A 19521-nucleotide genomic window follows, 5' to 3' on the forward strand; every position below is an offset into this window, starting at 1 on the left:
GTTTTCCATGTATAGTATTGTAGAGAGCATTCTTTGCTGGCTCAACAGGTGATAGAGTCAAACTTTTCTAGAAGAAAATTTAGATCCCAAGGAGGATGGATGGGCTTCCTTGGAGGTCTAAGGTGTAGAACCCCTTTCAAAAACAGCTTAACTTCTAACCTAGAAGCCGGAGGTGGGGTGAGTTGAAGGCATGCTGAGATGGCAGACAAGTGGGTCTTAACTGAAGAATAAAACAGTCCCGACTTCATCAATTCACACAAGTAGGACAAGACCGCTGGAGGTTCTACTGTCAGTAGTTGTAAGTTGTGTTTTTGACACCATACAGAAAATCTCTTCCACTTGGATAGATATGATTTTCTGGCCTCCTGCAGAACCTGGAGCATGTCCTCTGTGTATAGGTGTTTGAAGGGAATCAATGTCCAATCACCCACAATGTAAGGTTCAGAGTGAATGGCTGGGGGTGTAAGAACGTTCCCTTCTCGTGTGAGCATGTCCATCTGGTGGGGTAACTTGTGGTGATTGCCCTTGGCTAAATGGTGTAATAGAGGGAGCCAATGGTGCCATGGCTAACAAGGAGTCACCAACAAGATTTGTGGTTGTTCTTTCTGAATTTTCAGCAGAACTTTCTGAATGAGAGGGAAGGGGAGAATGCATAAGCATACATCCCCTTCCAAGGGGATGAAAGAGCATTCACTATCCAGTCTTCAGGATGTGGTACCTTGGAGCAGAAGGTTGGAAGCTGTCTGTTCATGAGGGAGGCAAACAGATCCACATCCGGAATACTCCCATTGATGGTCTAGGTCCAGGAACAAATCCCTGTTTAGCATGCATTCGTGTGACTGAGTCATGGTCCTATCTGCCATCACATTGTCTGCTGAAGGTATGCAGACGGATATGATGTTGACTTGTCTCTCTACGGCGATATCCCACGCCTGCAGAGCCAAACTGCACAGAAGTAGGACCTTTTTTTTATATATTTACAATTGTAACTCAATTTTATATTTTTATGTACATGCATTGCATTTGAATCTTCATAAGTACTAAACAAAACTTTTAGTATGTATTTGGATATATAAATCTTTAAAATGTATTTTTTGTAAGTGAATTTATTCATGGCAGAGTTTTTAACAGATGTGACATAGGTTTAGACATCAGTTTTGAGGTAGTCTTAAGACAAAAATGCTATTTCTTATTGTTTTTAGTGTTAAATATGATTTGGGACTCAACATATCAGATTATGTTCTGCATTTTATGCATTTCTGGATCGAAATTAAAGCTTTGTTCGCTCACATCCATTTATATTTGTATGGCTATTCACAGTCCATTTGGACTATTTACTGGTATGGATGTTCTGCACACTGTTTTGAGGTAAAGAAAGAAACAGTTGCACGATGAGACTTACTGGTGTTACATACATTGCATCTATCTAATGCTGCTTTTATACATTCTGTCCGCTTTCTTAATCTCAAAAGACTGCGCAGCAGGAGTCTATTAACTCTTGAAATATCCTTAAAGTACAGTTGAAGTAATGCTCAACTTATACGCAAGACTTAATTTTTCTGTACATATTTATCAACAGAAGAGGGGTTCTTGAATGGCCACTTAATTCATCCTTGAAATGTCCAAGCAGATGCCATAGGACTAAAAGGAAAACTTCTCCCTGATAAAATCCTGAGATGAAGGAATGTATGTATATATGTCTCAAAAAAATAATTATTAGATGAATTGGGGGAAGATATTCTTTTCTACTTACCCTCATGAACCATGACAGATGCACCTGACAATCCATGTATTTTGCACTCTAGCCACAGACCTACACTGTTTTTAGGTAGGGACCATATCTGGTACCAGCTGAGGTTCTTGCTGCTATAATGTAGTCTCTTGAACAAAATTAAGACCTACTCCAGGCAAAGGACCTGTAATCAAACAAAGGCTTAAAAATTTTCAAAATTGAGAGAGATGTAGGCCTAGACCAGAAAATTATTAGTGATGTACTAGGGCTCACAATAGAAGTCTCTAGATCCAGTACGAGCTCAAAGGAAAATGATAGTTTGGTTAAGTTACTGGATTTTGGTAGCACCTAATTTGGTAAGGAAAACATTGAATTATTAAGGAAACTGCATAAACTTGTGAGTGCACTACACAGCTGAAAATAATTCTTACTCTGATACAGAATATGAAGCACGTGAATTATGAGAAGAACTGAGGACTGTGCCTAGCAATGTTGGCTGGCTTTTTAAGACCATCACGCTTACCTTCACAGGTGCAGTGGAATGTCAGTATAGGTTCATCATAAGACTTCATAACAAGCAATGCACCGATTTTTAAAACTATGTCCAGAATTAAGATAAAGCGAGTAGATTAAAACCAAAACAAGATCTTTCTCTGACACCCGGGGATTAAAACCTCCAGCAATTAGTGCTTTATAGTGATTACAAGGGTCAGGATTCTTCTGCTGTCACGTCAGGAAGAGTGTTAGAAAGGAATTTTTGTTCTGTTACTTGACTTGAAAAATCTCCTCAACAAGTGATCCCAAAAAATTCTGTTCCACTTGTTTATGCTAAGGTATCCTGCTGCCTACTGAGAAGGCAGAACAAAACTGTGGGCACAGACATCAGAAAAATTCAAGCTCACAATTCAGACCATTTTCAGAAAAAACTATGAAACTTTTAATACTGATTAAAATACTTTCTAAGTCTGCCCTTTCAAGCAAACTTGCCTTCTATACATTAGAAAGATGACTTTACATTTTATAAAGAAAGAGTCAAGTATAAAGAACAGCTTTACATCTATGCTTAAAAAACATGTACAGATGTTTATAACTTTGATTCAGCATAACTTCCCTCAACTTCTCAAAGCATGGGATTTGATTATTCATTTACACCTGCTTGGCAGCTAACCATAAACAGAGGAGTTCAGGGCTCTTTCTGGTTGTCATAATGCAAGACTTGTGCATTTTCTTAGCAAAATTAACTTAACTGTCTCAGTGCCAAGGCTTGCTGCCAAGTCACTAACTGTCAACGCAGTTTTGCACAATCAGTATGCACTTAATGGGTTTTGCCCAGGAAGACAGAAGCTGTAGTATCACAAAGATTTCTCCTTTTAGCAAGAAGCAGCAGCCTCAGAGTTGTTGTATAAAAGTATTATGGGTATTGGGGGAGGGGGGGGGGGGTCCAGGGGTGCATGCCTTACTTACCAAAGTGATTTATTTTAATTATTTTTCTTCAAATCAAAGCTGTTCATATTCGAGTACTATTGCCCTTTTGTGATCACATTTGTGTGTTATTGATCACAAATAAGTCAATGACTTGTCATGGAGCCCATACTGTTTATATATATATATATATATATATATATATATATATATATATATATATATATATATATATCAGCAGCAAGATTACAAACATCCATCAACCATCTTCTTCCATTCTTAGCTGCCTCAGTGTTAAGGGTTGGGGCTGAAACCACTTCTTACATCCCAAAGTCCCAGTTTACCACTTTTCAACAAGTTAGCCCTTTGGAAAGAACCTCACTTCCTTCAAACATCTTCCTCTGTGCTTTCAATTTTTCATGTAACAGATTAATCAGCATACAACCAAACTGATCACACTCAGTCCTGGAAAATTTACAAAATAATTCTCTCTCCTTGGATAGCTCAGTTACTTCCAATTCAAAATGTTTAGGTATAAGAGGAACAATAATAGGCAAGCAATCACAACAACAAGATTACTAGCTATATACATGTTTACACAGATGCGTTGCTGAAAGAAATGAAATTGATAGCTATAGCATGGATTAAACTAGCACAATTATCAAAACTGACTGTCAGGTCACTCATTCAGACCCAATACCTTTAAGAAAAGCTCTAGATGTCTGGGCTGAAGAAGCCACATGCATTTTGCTTGAAGTAAAGTAGAGACAAAGTTAGACTTCCTTTTTAACATTGTGTTTGGATCTAGAATTCTACAGAGCAATGGTAGTTCAAGCACCATCCACTTTTAAACCTGTGTTCAGTTGCAATTTGAGTCAACGGGGACTGACTTCTTGATATTTTACTTGCGTTATCTAACCTATTCTGCCATCACATCATATCAAAGGATACAGAAACACTAGCAATACAAAATTGCTTTTGGCATAAATAGTTTAAGCCACATACTCTAAGAAAATACAATTACAATGTGGACATCAATACAGAACGTGGAAGACATAGAAGTTAGTAATTTCCACTAATTCACAAATGACAAGAAAAAAAACTGCATCTGCTTGAAGTTATTTAGACATAGAACCAGTATTTTTCACATCTTTATGTATGCAAAGCAAGAATTAAGCAATAAACTGTAACACTTACTTCAAATAGTGGAAATTCATCAAACACCACAAATGTATAAATGAAACCTTAATGCACATTTTGACAACAAATATGGTCTAGAATGTTTTCCAAAGTAAAAATAACAATCCTTTTTTGTAATGAAAGCAAATGCCAACTAAAAATCTGAATGGTCAAGCAGTAAATGACTAAACAAGAGAGAAACAGAAAATGTACTCCCTTCCACTGTACAACACAGCCCTCTGATATGAATCTCATTGATGTTCATGAACAATATATTCAGTCAGGCTGCCAAAAGAGTGGATTGTATAACCCAATCAAGCAATGTAAAGACAAGGACAACAAAATATCAACTTAACTCCTTCAATAACAGGAACAATCTTTATAGACTAAATCTTGTTTCTTTACCTCCCAAAGGTGTCCAATGATTGGCGCATCTGCCCAGGAGTGCTCGGCATTCAGGCCCAGCTTTCCATTCTTAAAGGCAATTAGGGTGAATGACTTGTCAAACCATCTGGAGAGAAAGAAAACAGTAAAAAAAAGAACAGTCACTGGGATAGACTCGGAAGTTTGCCTTTACTACACAGACACACCCATGTTCAATTGCATACAAAGAGCTATCTTCCCAAAACTGATCCTGATTAAGAAAACACCCTTCACATTCTTTCTTTTGATTGCTGGGCAAAACCCAAGAAAAATAAATATCACTGCTAGTCCACTACGCAGTATGTGATGACATCAAGTAATAAGGAATGTCAAAATGTGCAATTCATAAGGGAAAAATACAGGATCTATACTTGAATAACCAAGGTAATTACCAATGACACTCAGTATATTTGACCCAAACTGTTGAATGTTGAATTTAAAGAGAGCACACTCCCCTCCATAACCCCTCAAATATACAAATACTAAGTAAACAATAGTTGAAAAAAGGACAAATTCCCTTACCCCACAAACCTGATCTCCACCGAACATTCAGCAGCAATGCAAGTTTAGGCAGAGAAATAACCACTTACCTTAATTTACAATGTTATCTATCAATATAATGCACCATCAATGTAACTAAGCATGAAACTTAACGGGCTGCATTCCAATAAACTGCAGGACTTTAGACACACACTTCCTGATGTCGGAGGTTGGAAGGGCATCTAAAAGGCCTGTGAAGAAATCTCTGGTATTCAAGCTGGCTAAGGCCTTCTACAGCAGGAAATCCCAAGTTATTACTGTTAACAGTGAAACAATGATCAAGGAAATCCCAAGTTGTTATTACTGCTAACAGTGAAACAATGACCAAGAGTTACATACTTACCAAGATGGCAGACCTGAAAGACTGAAGCCATCCTCTGGTAAGTGGCAACGAGTAAAGCTGCAGGCATTAGAAGTATTCTGCCCTCCAAACATTCTTAAGTTGCTGAGCACCTCCCCAGTTCCATAAGGCACCTCTCACAGCTCTCCCTCACAAAAAAAAAAGATATATTTAAAAGTGAGACATTCTCGGGTGTTACAAGGATTGCCCCACTACTACAGATCTATCACTATGGTGAGCACATAACCTTCATATTTCATACTAATGGGCCCAACCTCTATAACAGCTAGAACAGTCCAAAGCTTTTCCAAAAGGGTGGGTCCTAGGAAACCATATCCCTGATAACAGTGACCTAAAAGGAAGATCTTAATAGGGAGATTAGACCTAATTTAAAATGCTTTTGCCAAACAGTCACGGCACAAAAACCTAGGGAAGGAGTAAAAACTATCAGTAGAATAAGCTTCAAGAAGCACAAGAAAGGAACACAGGAAAGTATTTATTATGTAAAAACACAATAAAATATAATGCCGTGAGAAACCATGTAGCAAGAGTAATCTTGGATAACTTTTGTCCAATACACCTGGGATCAAAGCATTACAGGAAGCAAACAGACTAATGGCCTTAGCCCTGTTTAAGTGGTACCATAACTGGCAAAGAACATCCATCCACTGCAACAAGGTCTCCTCATGGATACAGTAATATGACAGAGAAATAGGAAAATGAAAATTGTGGCATCAATTCACCATGACAGATGCCATTTGCAGGCCTAAAAAATAGAGATCCTGTGATCCACTTGATCCATTTCCAGTGACAACTGGATGTGAAAGGATCAAAGCCGTCTCACAAAAAAATCCTGCAAGAGGGATTGTAGGAATGGCCATCCTCATGAAATCCAGCATGGTGATGGGCAATTGCTGTAGAAGGAAGAATGGGACCTTGGATTGAATTGTCCAAGTTCTGCCTGTGAGAAGTCTTGCTATGCATGAATGAATGCCCGTGTTGCAGCCCAAAGAAAATCAGACACTGACAGCTGCAGCTAAGACGTGGCCAAGTTCAAAGTTATCCCCAAGAATTAAAAGAGACTAATCATACACACCTACCCTGACATGTGGTTATTTATGGAAGTGATAGGAAAAAACCACTCATCCAAGTATGGGAATACTCTGGTTCCAACAAGAGCCAAAACTAGTGTTCATAGGTTCATAGGTTTATACTAGGCTATCTGCCTTAAAGCATTTATAAGCCTAGCCCAAATTTTTGTGGCTTACGCCACCCCTTATATGAAAAAATACTGTGCCCATTAGTTTGTTGTGCCTCTGTCCAGCAGTGACACAGAGATGATTCCCGGGATAAACCTACGATCTCCCATCCACAGGTCAAGATTTCTCTTGAACAGAGCCAGCGAGGTGCTCTGCCTCACATGGATCGGGATTTTATTCCACAGCATAGGGAGTCTCTGAGTGATAAATCTATCCCTCCAGCACGTCCTATTTATATCCGTGCTAAGGTTTAAGTCGCTTGCTCTAGTGGTTTTGGTGGATTTGGATTTTTTGAGGTGGAGCATGTCCATTAATTCCGGGTTGGACATGGCCTTGTATGTCAGGCACATGTCACCTCTGAGCAGACGGTATGCAACTGAATAGAGTTGGAGTTTCTTCAATCTGGCAGCATATGACAGATTTTGGAGGCCCTTTATCCTTTTGGTGAGGAACTTTTGGGGTCTCTCCAATTGCTGCAGATGTCGGGTGAGATACATCCCGAATGGGGCATTGTACTCTATCATTGGTCTGATAAGTGAAGAGTACAGGGGAACAATGACCTCACTAGATCTGGATATGAATCCCTTCATGATCAGGTGGGCAATGTAGAAGGTCTTTCTAACCACTTTAGCAACGTGAGTGTCAAAAGAAAGGCCACTGTCAACCTGGGTCCCCAGGTCCCTGATAACCTCTTCTGTGCTTAGTGGATTGCCACCTATATGGTAGCTTGGGGTTACCTTGTTTTTCCCGAAGGGTATGACTGTACATTTTTTGGCGTTTAACTTCAGGCCATGGCTCTGGCACCAGCTATCTGTTTCCGTGAGTCCCTTCTGAAGGATATCTGTGTCCGATGCACTTTCCACTATGGCGCCCAGTTTGCAGTCGTCTGCAAACTTTGTCAGCCAAAGTCCTCCCATGTTGGCCTGTACTTCTGAGAAGTAGATGCCGAACAATAGGGGGCCAAGGACCGAGCCCTGTGGGACACCACTTGTGACCGGCTTGGAGTCTGACATAGAGCCAGCAACTCTAACCCTGTGGGTTCTGTCCTTAAGCCAGTTTGCAACCCATCTTGTGACATATGGGTTTACATTTAAGCTGGTAAGTTTTTCTACAATACCCGAGTGGGGTATTGTGTCAAGGCCTTTGCAAGGTCAAGGTAGGCTGTATGGACTGCCTTTCCCTCATCAATGGCCTTGGTGACTGTTTCGAAGAAGTCGACCAAGTTCAAAAGGCATGATCTGCCCTTGACGAAGCCAAACGGGATCGGGTCCAATGTCTGCAAGTCCCCTATATCTTTGTTTATGAGCTCCATTATGATCCTCTCTATAGCTTTGCAGACTAGACTTGTTAAGCTTATGGGGCGGTAATTACCAGGGTCTGTAGAGGCACCGCCTTTGTGGAGTGGGACCACAGTTGCCATACGCCACTCCTTGGGCACGTATCCTGTGGTAAGGCTGAGATTAAACAGCTGCCTTATGTGCGGGTTTAATTCCTCATTTAGCTCGTGTAGCACACAGCCGGGGACACCATCCGGTCCCATTGATGCTGTGTTTTTAGCTTTAGAGAGCAGCTTTCACCTGCGCATTTGAGATATCTGGGAGGCTACACTCTGCTGGGATAGTTATCTCTCCTTTAGGGGGGGAGAGGGGGTGAAGTTTGCACTGAACCTGTCTGCCAGTATGTTGGCAATGTCTGTGGGTTCAGTGATTTTTGTATCATTTTGGACTAATTCTGAGCATATCTGGGAATTTCCACCCAGGTTCCTAACATAGCTGAAAAAGGCCTTATGATTGTCCTTTGAATCCATGGCAATTTTTCTCTCAAAATTGGCCTTAGTTGATTTTATGAGTGCTCGTATTTTTTACTAATAATGATCAGGGGTGACTTCCCTTTTATGGATTTTGTTCTATCATGTAATAGCTTTCTCCTCTTATTGTAAAGTTTGTTAATGGCTGGGGTCCACCAGACTGGACGTTTGCCCTTTGTGGAAAGAGTCTTGGTTTTATTTGGGATTGCCTGATCCATGCAGTCCTGGAGGTGTTCATAGAAGGCATTTGTAAGGGCTTCCGCAGCTTTGGTTGTGGTTTCCACTGGCTCAGGGGCCTTGAAGGATACCACACCAGTCTTGAGTAGTGTGAAGTTTGCTTTAGAGAAGTTCTCACTGTGGTCTTTTGTTTGGGGTGGGGCGGGATGTCGATTTCCAGTGAAATTAGTTTATGATCAGATCTCACCAATGAGGTCTATACTTCGCCTGTGGAGCATTTTGTCCCCATGTTTGTGATAATGAGATCTAGTATATTTTCTCCTCTCGTGGGAACAGTGACTAGCTGTTCCATGGCATTTGAATTTATGAACTCCAGGAACCGTTGGGCTAGAAAGTTAGGGCTTGAGTAATGTTCCCAGTCTATATTCGGGTAGTTGAAGTCACCCAATATGATGGTGTTTGGAGATACATTTATACCCTCCAGTGTCTTCAGGAAGGCTGTGTGGGGTTCCTGAGTTTGAGAGGGTGGCCTGCAGCATGCTACAATTTGTAGAGCAGTTTTGCCTATGGTTAGTTGCACCTGGATGGTTTCCGAAGCTTCGTGCATTGCCACCAACCTGGAGGTGTGGGTATCCTTTATGAATATGGATACACCCCCTCCTTTTGTGGTGTGGTCCGGGTTTTGGGGCCGGAACGCATGATATGAGGTAAAACCTAATAGTGCCGGGGTGCTCTCAAGAGCCTTGAACCAGGTTTCAGTTACAGCACAGACATCGATGTTCTTCATACAGAGAAGGGCCTCGAGTGCATACATTTTGAGATTTAGACTTCAGGCATTGAGCAGCATTACCCTCAGTTTCTTCCCATTTTTGTTTTCTAGGGTGGTAGGTTTAGAATTTGAGCCTTGCCTAAAAAAGGCACTATGGGGGTGGCAAGAGCCTTAGCCAATATCCGGAATCCCAGGGGTGACAGGTGCAAGCCGTCCCTTGCGAAGCAGCGTGGCTTGTCAAGCATGTCCTCCCAGGCAGACAAACACTGGATCCCCTTTGAATGACACCAGGCATTAAGCCAATTGTTAAAGCTGATCATCTTGTCTCTATATTGTGGCATCATTCTTGGTGAAGGAAGGATACTGCTCAGGGTCAGGGTCATACCTGCCTGGGCTACATAATCAGAGAGCTCCTCTATGTCTCTTTTCATGTAGTCCAGGGAGGTACGTCTCAGGTCGTTCACACCAGCATGGACAATGACTGTGTCATATTTGTACTTGCCGTGGAGTGACCCGAAAGTGCTTGTGTTATGTGGCAGATTCTAGCCCGATAGGCAGCTTACTGTGACCCTCTCCTTGTTCAGCCTGGTGAGTGGGACGTCAGTGTGTCTGACTATGGAGTCACCTATGACAAGTATGTTTGGTGTTGTATTTAGCCTTAAGGGCTGTGACTGCTTTGCACACTGCTTTTGTGGTTTATGTGTTGCTTGTGGGGTGTCTTGAGGTAGCAATTGTTTGGGTGTCTGCTTTGGAGGCCTCTGCTGTTTAGGTAAATTTTACTCAGAGCCTCCAGTATGTCTTTGTGTGTTTATGTGTTTGATTCAGTGGTGTGGTAGCATTATGTGAGGCTGGTTTTGTGGTGTGTGTAGTTGCCTTCTCCTCCTGCCTGGTCTTGCCAGTCCTGAGTTGAGAGAGCTCAGCCTCCAGTTTGGCTAAATAGCTGCATCTCTCACAAGTATTTGTGTTATGTGGGAGGAGGAGAGGGTTGTCTGTGTACATGAGGCAGTTATAACATTGCCTCAAGATTCCCAGATTCACCAGCTGGACCGGAGAGGAGATTGACAACTGACCTTTGGACATGCTAGAATAATATTGGGAATTCCTTAATAATTGAAAACAAGGGCCAGTGGGGAGTGAGGGTGTAGTGCTTTTAATTTTTAGTGCTGACTTATATAATTCCTTTAGTGAGCAAGTGCCAGGTAACTTGAGTGCAATGTATTACAAGTAACTAAATGCAAAAACGACAAACAGTAACTTTCTTTCAAGTGAAACAAGGAACTAGTACAGTAAGCAATGCAGATATCACTAGTGATCCACAGAAGCGCTGAGAAGCCGCGTATTAGGTGGAATTAGCTTCCAGGGAAATAACAAGCAAACAAACAACAAGCATATAAACAAAGCTAGATTCAGCAGGCCTGGATCTAGTCTATGCTAGAGCAAACAAGGTGTACCAATTTCAGTAAGATACAGTTCAAATATTCAGGCACTATAAACCTTTAACCAGAAATTCCCAGCTCAGAAGGGCAGAGTCCAGCCTCTTCTCCCACAAGAGTGCAGACCACGAACCTTCTTAATGTAAAATAACTGGCCTGAAGCCCAAGTGCCTAAACCAGAACTAATACCCTTGGACACTGGGCTCTCAATCAGCAGTTCCCAACTTAGAAGGATGAAAGCTACCTGTCCTGCCACCACAGTGCTTGCCACAAACCTTCCTAATGTAAAACAACTGGTCTGAATCCCAAGTGCTTAATCCAAAAGACTTAGAATGATAGCTACACTTTAATCAAGTTACAACCAAGCAGTAATAAATACAATTGAATACTTCAGAGAATGTCTGGATTAGTGCTCAAGTTACACAAACAAAGCTAGATCCAGCAGGCCCGAATCCAGTCTATGCCACAGCAAACAAGGCACACCAACTTCGGTAAGAAGCAGTTCAGATATGCATGCACTATAAGCCTTTAACCAGAAATTCCCAGCTCAGAAGGGCAGAGTCCAGCCTCTCCTCCCACAAGAGTGCAGACCACGAACCCTCTTAATGTAAAATAACTGGCCTGAAAGCCCAAGTGCTTAAACCAGAATTAATACACTTTTAGAATAACAGACACTGAGCCCTCAATCAGCAGTTCCCAACCTAGAAGGATGTAAGCTACCTGTTCTGCCACAACAGTGCAGACCACAAACCCTCTCAGTGCAAAACAACTGGTCCGAAGCCCAAGTGTTTAAACCAAAAGGCTTAGAATGAGTTACACCAAGCAGTAATAAATACAATTGAGTATTTTTAAGATGATGCAAAAGTAAAATGAAGTAGGTAGAAACACAAGTACAGTAAAAGCAGATAATTTTTTTTTTTTTTATCTGAACAAGTGCTGAGATCAAAGAAACAGATTTGAGTGCTGAAACTAGAAAACTGGCTAGTTATAAGAAAAAAAACAAGCTAGAAGGCTTCCCTCAAACACAGAAGGGCTTGGGGGCTCAGAAGCCTACAAATGGTCTATACCACTTAACAGGAAAGGCAGGAAATAAGCTTAATTTTTTTTTGTCTGTTTCCCAGATGCTCTCTTTGTACACAGTAGGAGTGCCTGAAATCAGAATATGATCTCACTGCACTCAGTTGAGTAAGCAAATGAGATGGGCCCAGAGGCAGGCTGAGGGGCGGGCAGTTTCAAGGCCACTATAACTGAAGAGCAGAATAACTGCCACTTGAGTTAAATATTCCTTCAACACAGTTTAAATCAAATTAAATACTGTATTTTTTTTAAAAAAAAGTGCAGATAAAGGTACTTAAATTCTCTTATACATCCAGTTGAATATAACCAAGTTCTTAGCTGGCCAAAGCTGAGGTTTTTAAGCAATAAAAATTTCACAAACAGACTCAAATACAGGCACTTCCTGGATGATTTTTTTTTTGTTTGGACAAAAGCATCACGGAAGTCCAGAGCATGGTGGAAACATATAGATGCCTCTTTTTCCAAGACATTTAAATCCCTACTCTTGCCACTTTTCATTGACGGGTTGAGACATCTAGCAAAAGGAGAGAAACAGTACTTATGCTGAAAGGAAGGAAACCAGGCAACCCCTAGACATTACTGCCTTCTTCCACCTGTATGTGGTGATGATCTGCCAAACCAACAGGTGCAGAGACAAGTGTTCCCAGAATGCATCTAGAGGGGAACAGTTTTGCAAGGAGTCAAAAGCTGCTGCCGCCTTCCCATATGACCATAACTTCCCAAAGACTGCTAAGAACCCAAGCCATGACTGCCACAATATTTTCTATGAATGAAGTCCTGGTTACTACATATCTAGCAAGAGTTTTATTTTGCTGCCCTTGTTGAAACACCCATTAGGATTTTTTCTGGGTTCTTGAGAAAGATCTCCGAACAGCAGAAACAAACCCTACTGCTGTCAAGGTTTTCCCTTCCTGCTCCATCTTTTCCATGTGTGCCTTCTTCTTGAGGTCAAAGAATTCTTACCATTAAAAGGAACATTCACGAATGCCATCTTGCTGTCCTTAGTAAAACTAGACAGTCGGACTATGGTGTGTCAGCAGAAAGTAGTGTCAGGCACTCCTGCACACTCACAATAAGGTGCACCACTGCAGAGACAGGGACAGTGTGGAACTTAGTCTTCACTGATTGGTCTGCCTGGCAAATGATTTGCAGCTTTGACTATTTTTTCATCAGATAATTTCCCCAGAAAAATCTTATCATATGGCTAGAACAGCTAAGCACCCTTAACGAAATGGATGAGGATGCACTGAAGCTTTTATCTACATGAACGTCTAGAGGGTGTACCATAAAGTTTTGTGGTGGTGAAGCCTTATTTAGAAGCAGCTGCTGATACAGAGTGTCAACCTTAAGAGTCTCAAACTAGAAACTCAAGTACCTAAGAGGACACAATCACCCCATCTGCTTTTTAGGGAATGGTGGTCACTGCACTGGTGAAAGGTCAAGCAAAGTTAGTAGCCACCATAAGAATATCATATCTCTAGATGTGACCACTCAGTCTGAGGGGACATTCATCAGAGTCTAAAGTAGGCTGATAGGGTCAGAGGGTCAAATCCCAGTCTCATCCTCTCCAGGACTTCTCTGACTTTAGTTCAGTTGGGGGGGAGGGGGGTGTCAGCAAATCATTGTCTTCAAGTCAGCAGCTACACATACTGCTAGGAGGTTAATGCATCCCCCTATTGCACACTGGCTTTCTTATGCATCAGTAGGGAATCATTCAGATAACAACAAAAGCCTCCTGGACGTCGACATGGAAGTAAGAACCACTTTCACAGCCTTCATTTCAATGTTCTGATGGATAAGCTTTGATGCTATCAAAAATTGCTGCGGTACACAATAAGAATAGTACTGGTACATGCTGGATGGAAAGGGATCACAAAACTATGGAATCATGTTTGATTTGGTATCAATTCTAGAGTGAAAAGTAGCATCATAAGAGGCAAGTCATGAACCAGCTACAGCCTTCAAAAAGGTCAGCAATGAAGCTGGCACTGAAATGGTTGGTGCTGAGACTTCCAAGATGGCTACGCACTGATCAAAAGGTTAACTTCAGTTCTCCTAGTGTGAAAACAGAAACAAACTACAGACAGAGATATTATCAACTAGAGTAAAATTCAGTTACTGTCTAGTAAGCACATTGCCTGGATGGCTGCACAGAAAAAAAATGAGAATGAAAGAAAATCAACTAGAAAAGGTGGAGAGAAAACAATGACTGGGAAGAATCTTTTATCTGTTTAGCAAGAAGCAGTGCAAGCTCCAGCTTTGGTGCAAGACTTGGTTTCCAGTAATCTAAAGGAAAAAAAATCATATGTGCTCAGAGTGATTAAAATAAACAAAACACTGAAACAGTATATGAACTCAAACAACAAAGGGCTAGAAAACTGGAAGAATCTTTACACAGACACTCAGATGAGCTGATAAAACTGCAAAAATAAGAGATCAAATTAAAGAAAAGGCTGGCTGGGTATGTTCAAAACAAATGGCAGAATTGGAGGAACAGAGCATGTAGGAAAAATGTGAGATTTTTCTGCTGTACCAGAAGGAACAGACTATATTAATTTTATGAAGGCAAAAATAAGCAACTGGACTCTTATTCCACAGCAAGGACTGTTAATTGAAAGCGCACACAGTGTGCATGCGCCAAATCTGGCCATGAGAAGGCAGTCAAAACCTTTATTAATAAAGATGCAAACCTCTCAGCTGAAAGAGTTGATCCTTACAAAACCAAGTACAAAAAGGCAAAGTATTAAAAGTAAGAGACATTAGAGTGTTTGTGGAAAATCACTATTCACTGTATACCAGGCAGAAGAGAAATTTACTCCAGTAATTGGGGAATGTCAAGAGGAAGGTGTGAAAACTGGGAAATGATGAACAGGAAGAACAGCAAGTCAAAAATTAGTGAATAAATGTGAGACTACAAAGCATTAATCACTTTTGTGAAATATGTCTGCACAAAAATAAATGGAAATGTGGACTTTTCTTAACTTTGTTAAACTTGTGGAGAAATTAAAAGCATTTGCCTCACTTCATGTCATTAATGTTTAGAAGGACTCTGAGGGAGAAGGAAGAAAAAGTTAACCCTGTAAAACAATTTATGTTCTTAACAGCATTTCTATTAAACTTTTCACAGTATAACTTGCATTTTTATAGTAAGGTATTTTTAGTTGTTCTCGTATGTAATAAAAGTCACTTAAGTAAAAAAAGAAGTTATGTCCTTACCATAACGTTCCATCTGTGTTGTCTTATCTTCATTCATTTTTGATGAATGGGGACTCTGTTCCAACCCCTTGGAACTGACTCATCCGTTATACAGCTCACACCAGCCAAAAAAAATCTCAAGCTAAGACTCTACCCACAATGCCCCTCTCTCCATTACCTCAGATCAAGTTTGCAGCCAAGTATAGAAGGATAACAAAACCCTGTCTAAGCTGAAACTTAAACTCCCAAAACAAAGGTCCGAAGCTCCAGAAGTCTTTAGAAGGGGGCTGGAGGGTGGGATGCCAAGAATGAATGAAGACCGACAACACAGACAGAACGTTATAGTAAGGACATAACTTCTTTACCTGATGTTGTCAATCTTCATTCATTCTTGATGAATGGGACAGAGTCCTCAGCTACTTTAGGTCATGGGTGGCCCGAAGGAAGGATATTCCTAAACACCCTAGAGCCAAAAGATGCTGTTCTCGTGGAGGCCATATCCTATTTGTAATGAGTGGTAAAGGTATGGGGAGTGGCCCACATTACTGCTGCACAAATATCTTCCATGGAAGACTTACAGTAGAAAACAGCTGAACTGGATACAGATATGGTAGAATGTGCTTTAACTGGCACAGGCAACTTGAGGTTATTACAATTATAAATGAAAGTAACGTAATCCCCAAGCCATTTTGATAAAGTAACTTTCATGACTGGTTTACCCAAAGTTGAACCTGAAAAGGACACAAACAATTGATTTGATTTTCTAGATGATTTGGTTCTGTCCAGATAGAAACGTAACTGTCTGTGAATGTCTAACAAATGTAAGTAATATTCACCTTTATTTGAAAAATTTAGAAAGAAGACTGGCAAATCTATAATCTGGTTAATATTAAATTCTGAAACCACTTTAGGTAGAAAAGAAGGATTGGTTCTTAATGACACCCCCTATCATTATGAAAGTCATACAAGGATAGCAGAAGTAATGACCACCAGAAAAAGTTTTCCACGATAGGAACTTAAGATTGCAAGTAGCTGCTGGCTCAAATGGCTGAAGAACTAAGGATTGTTAATACTAAAGTCAAATCACATGCATCTGTAGAATCCATGAATTGGGACATTAGACGTAAAGTGCCTTTAAGAAAGGTTTTACATAAATGATGGGAAATCAGGGGATGATCATCAAACCCACTGTGGAAATTGGAAATGGCTGCTAATTGGACTCTGATGGTGGAAGCAGTAGCTCCCAGTTCAAAAAGGGAAGTCAGAAATTAAAAACACCCTGACAACCACGGCTGAAAAGGGATCTAAATTATTTGTACAAGCCCAAATTGAAACTCTTTTCCATTTGCGAAGATACAGTTTCCTAATGGATGGTTTATGAGAAGCCAGAAGGATTTTTTGTACTGGGGAAGGTAATTTGCTCTGCCTGGCAATTAATGGAATCGGATATACCAAGAGGAAGCGGAAGAACCTTCTGGTGCTTTTGTCCATCTTTATGTGGTAATACGCATCCTGAATGTCTATTGAGCACATCCAATCATTCACCTCTGGAAGGGGAAGGATAGACTGGACCATGACCATCCTGAATTTTGTTTACTGAATGAAACTGTTCAGAAGGCTGAGATCCAGAACTGGTCTCCGGTCCCCTGTGTTTTTTTGCACTAAAAAGAATCTTGAGTAAAATCCAGATCCTCTTTGGTCTGGTGGGACTTATTGGATGACTCTCTTTCTAGCAGCTTCTGAATTTCTACAGCTGCTTGGTCCCACTAACTGGGTGGAACATTGGGGACTCGTCGTGGCAGCTTTGTAAAGAAAGTAAAAGGAATCTGGTAACATCTGGTGATAATTCTCTGCACTCAAGTATTCAAAGTTATCAATAGCCAGGCTGAGCGGTGCAGTGAAAATCGTCCCCTGACTGCTTCCAGAGGTAAGCAATAAGGCCGCCATTCAGGAGCACTGGTAGGGCTGTCCAGAGAAGAATCTCTAGAGCCCTGATTTTGCGGACCTCTTCGGCCAAGGTGAGGGCATCTTCTGCTCGAAACCCTCTCCACCCTGACAGGAATATTCACAACGTGCATCTTGAAAGGGCCCTTTGGACTTCTTGAGCTGCATTTTTCCACTCCTCTGATTCCTAGAGTAGGATTGCTGAGAAGTAGAGAAATGAATGCCAACAGCAGAAAGGGTCTTTCCATCATTTTTCACACCTGGCTGTTGTGTGTTTGACTTTGGGGCCAAACAAGGAAGATCCGAGAATAGGAGCACTGACTAAGGAAGAGTGAAAGGTTCTGCAAAATCACACAAGCGCATCCAGGAGTGACGCCTTATGACAATGCCTGAACCCACTGCCCTAGTCGTTCCTTCAGTGGCATGAGTGATGAGCCGCATGGACAAGTTCGATATAGACTCCAGGGTGGCAGGCTGAGAGGCAACTTTATCCTGCATCTCATCAGGCATAGCTCTGGCGAGGGTATCCGATAGCTCCTTTATCAGATCCCTTTGGAGTCTAGTAAAGTGTATCATGAAATTCAAGGACCTAAGAGCGAAGGACGATGACACAAAGACCCACTTCCCAAATCTGTCCATCATCTGTGACTCTCGGTTAGGAGGGTGGACAGCAAAACTCTCCTTGGCCAATTCCTTTTTGGTGGCTGCCGCCACCACCATAACATGTACTGCTAAACCCTTTCCCCAGTGTGGCTGGTCTACTGGGGCTGATAAAATTTTGTCCAGCCTCCAAGGAATCGGCTCTATGGAATCAGCCTTCCACACCAGGTGTACAATAAGCTTAAGGTTGTCAGCGGGTGGGGTCATCCAGGAAGTAGATGGGCGAGCACCGAAAGGCTGCAACAACACAGATTCCTCCGAGGATGTGTTTGTGGATTTCCAATCACCCCTCTGTTTTAAGATTTCCAGAATGCCTCTAAAAGTACAGTTTTGTACCTACCATAAATGTAGATGTCCGATAGGTATGCATCTGCAGTCCTTACATATGGGTTGTCCTGCCTCAGGCAGCCCTTCGGTCGGCCGGATTCCAAAGTCTGGGTCCGGCGTTGGCTGATGTCGCCCCTTTCCCGACGTCAGAGCGCCTGGGATATAAAAGCGTCAGCCGACGCCATCTTCCTCAGTTTTTCTTGCCCCAGATGCCAGCTGCCCTCTAAGTAAGGCTAAATTTGGAGAGATGCAAAATTTTCAAACATGCACATCCATAAAAAACAAATACACCATAAAAGATAACCCCCGCTAGCTAAAAAGAGGGATATGTACCCATAGTATACCACAGAGGGGTAGGAGGGAGGGAAAACCTGACTGCAGATGCATACCTATCGGACATCTACATTTATGGTAGGTACAAAACTGTACTATGTCCTTCAAGGATGCATCTGCAGTCCTTACATATGGGTAGAATACCATAGCTAAGCTGGGGGAGGTAGGACCTAAGAAAAGGATGGTGTAGCTAACATGCCCTGCAGGACTGCACTAGCAAAGCCTGCTCTGGATCTGGAATATAAGGGCAAGTTGTAATGCTTGGAAAATGTATGTACAGAGCTCCATGTAGCAGCTTCTAAAATGTCCTTTGTAGCCACCCCTCTTAAGGAGAGATATCTATACCAAGCGATTGCAGCCCCCCAAACATCTCCAACGCCCAAGTGAGAACTGCTCTCTCCAAAGCAAAAAACACAGCATCCATGGGACCTGATGGTGTCCCCGGCTGTGTGCTCCATGAACTCAACGAGGAATTAAACCCACAGCTAGGACAGCTGTTTAATCATAGTCTTACCTCTGGATACGCACCAGGAGTGGCGACTGCAACTGTGGTCCCACTTCACAAAGGCGGTGCCTCCACCGACCCTGGAAATTACCGGCCCATTAGCTTGACAAGCCTTATCTGCAAAGCCATGGAGAGGATCATAATGGACCTCATAAATAAAGACATAGGAATTTGCAGACTTTGGATCCATCCCAGTTCGGCTTTGTCAAAGGCAGATCATGCCTTCTAAACTTGGTTGACTTTTTGAAACAGTCACCAAAGCCATTGATGAGGGAAAGGCAGTCCATACAGCCTACCTCGATCTGGCGAAGGCCTTGATACAATACCCACTCGGGTATCATTGAAAAACTCATCAGCTTAAATGTTAACCCATACATCACAAGATGGGTTGCAAACTGG

At 41.7% G+C, this 19521-nt stretch overlaps 1 protein-coding gene across 4 annotated transcripts in view; it reads right to left on the reverse strand.

The window, feature by feature from the left end:
- Window positions 1–19521, reverse strand: part of CPT1C (carnitine palmitoyltransferase 1C) — a 1701035-nt gene that overhangs the window by 571020 nt on the left and 1110494 nt on the right. For all 4 annotated transcript variants that reach the window (XM_044083414.1, XM_044083412.1, XM_044083411.1 and 1 more), the window contains exon 12: window positions 4739–4844. In XM_044083414.1, coding sequence (XP_043939349.1) covers window positions 4739–4844 — 106 coding nt within the window. The remainder of the gene's footprint in view (window positions 1–4738; window positions 4845–19521) is intronic.

Source organism: Protopterus annectens, chromosome 9.part0 (genome assembly GCF_019279795.1).
Source record: "Protopterus annectens isolate FY-2018-M chromosome 9.part0, PAN1.0, whole genome shotgun sequence".
Lineage (NCBI taxonomy): Eukaryota > Metazoa > Chordata > Ceratodontiformes > Protopteridae > Protopterus > Protopterus annectens.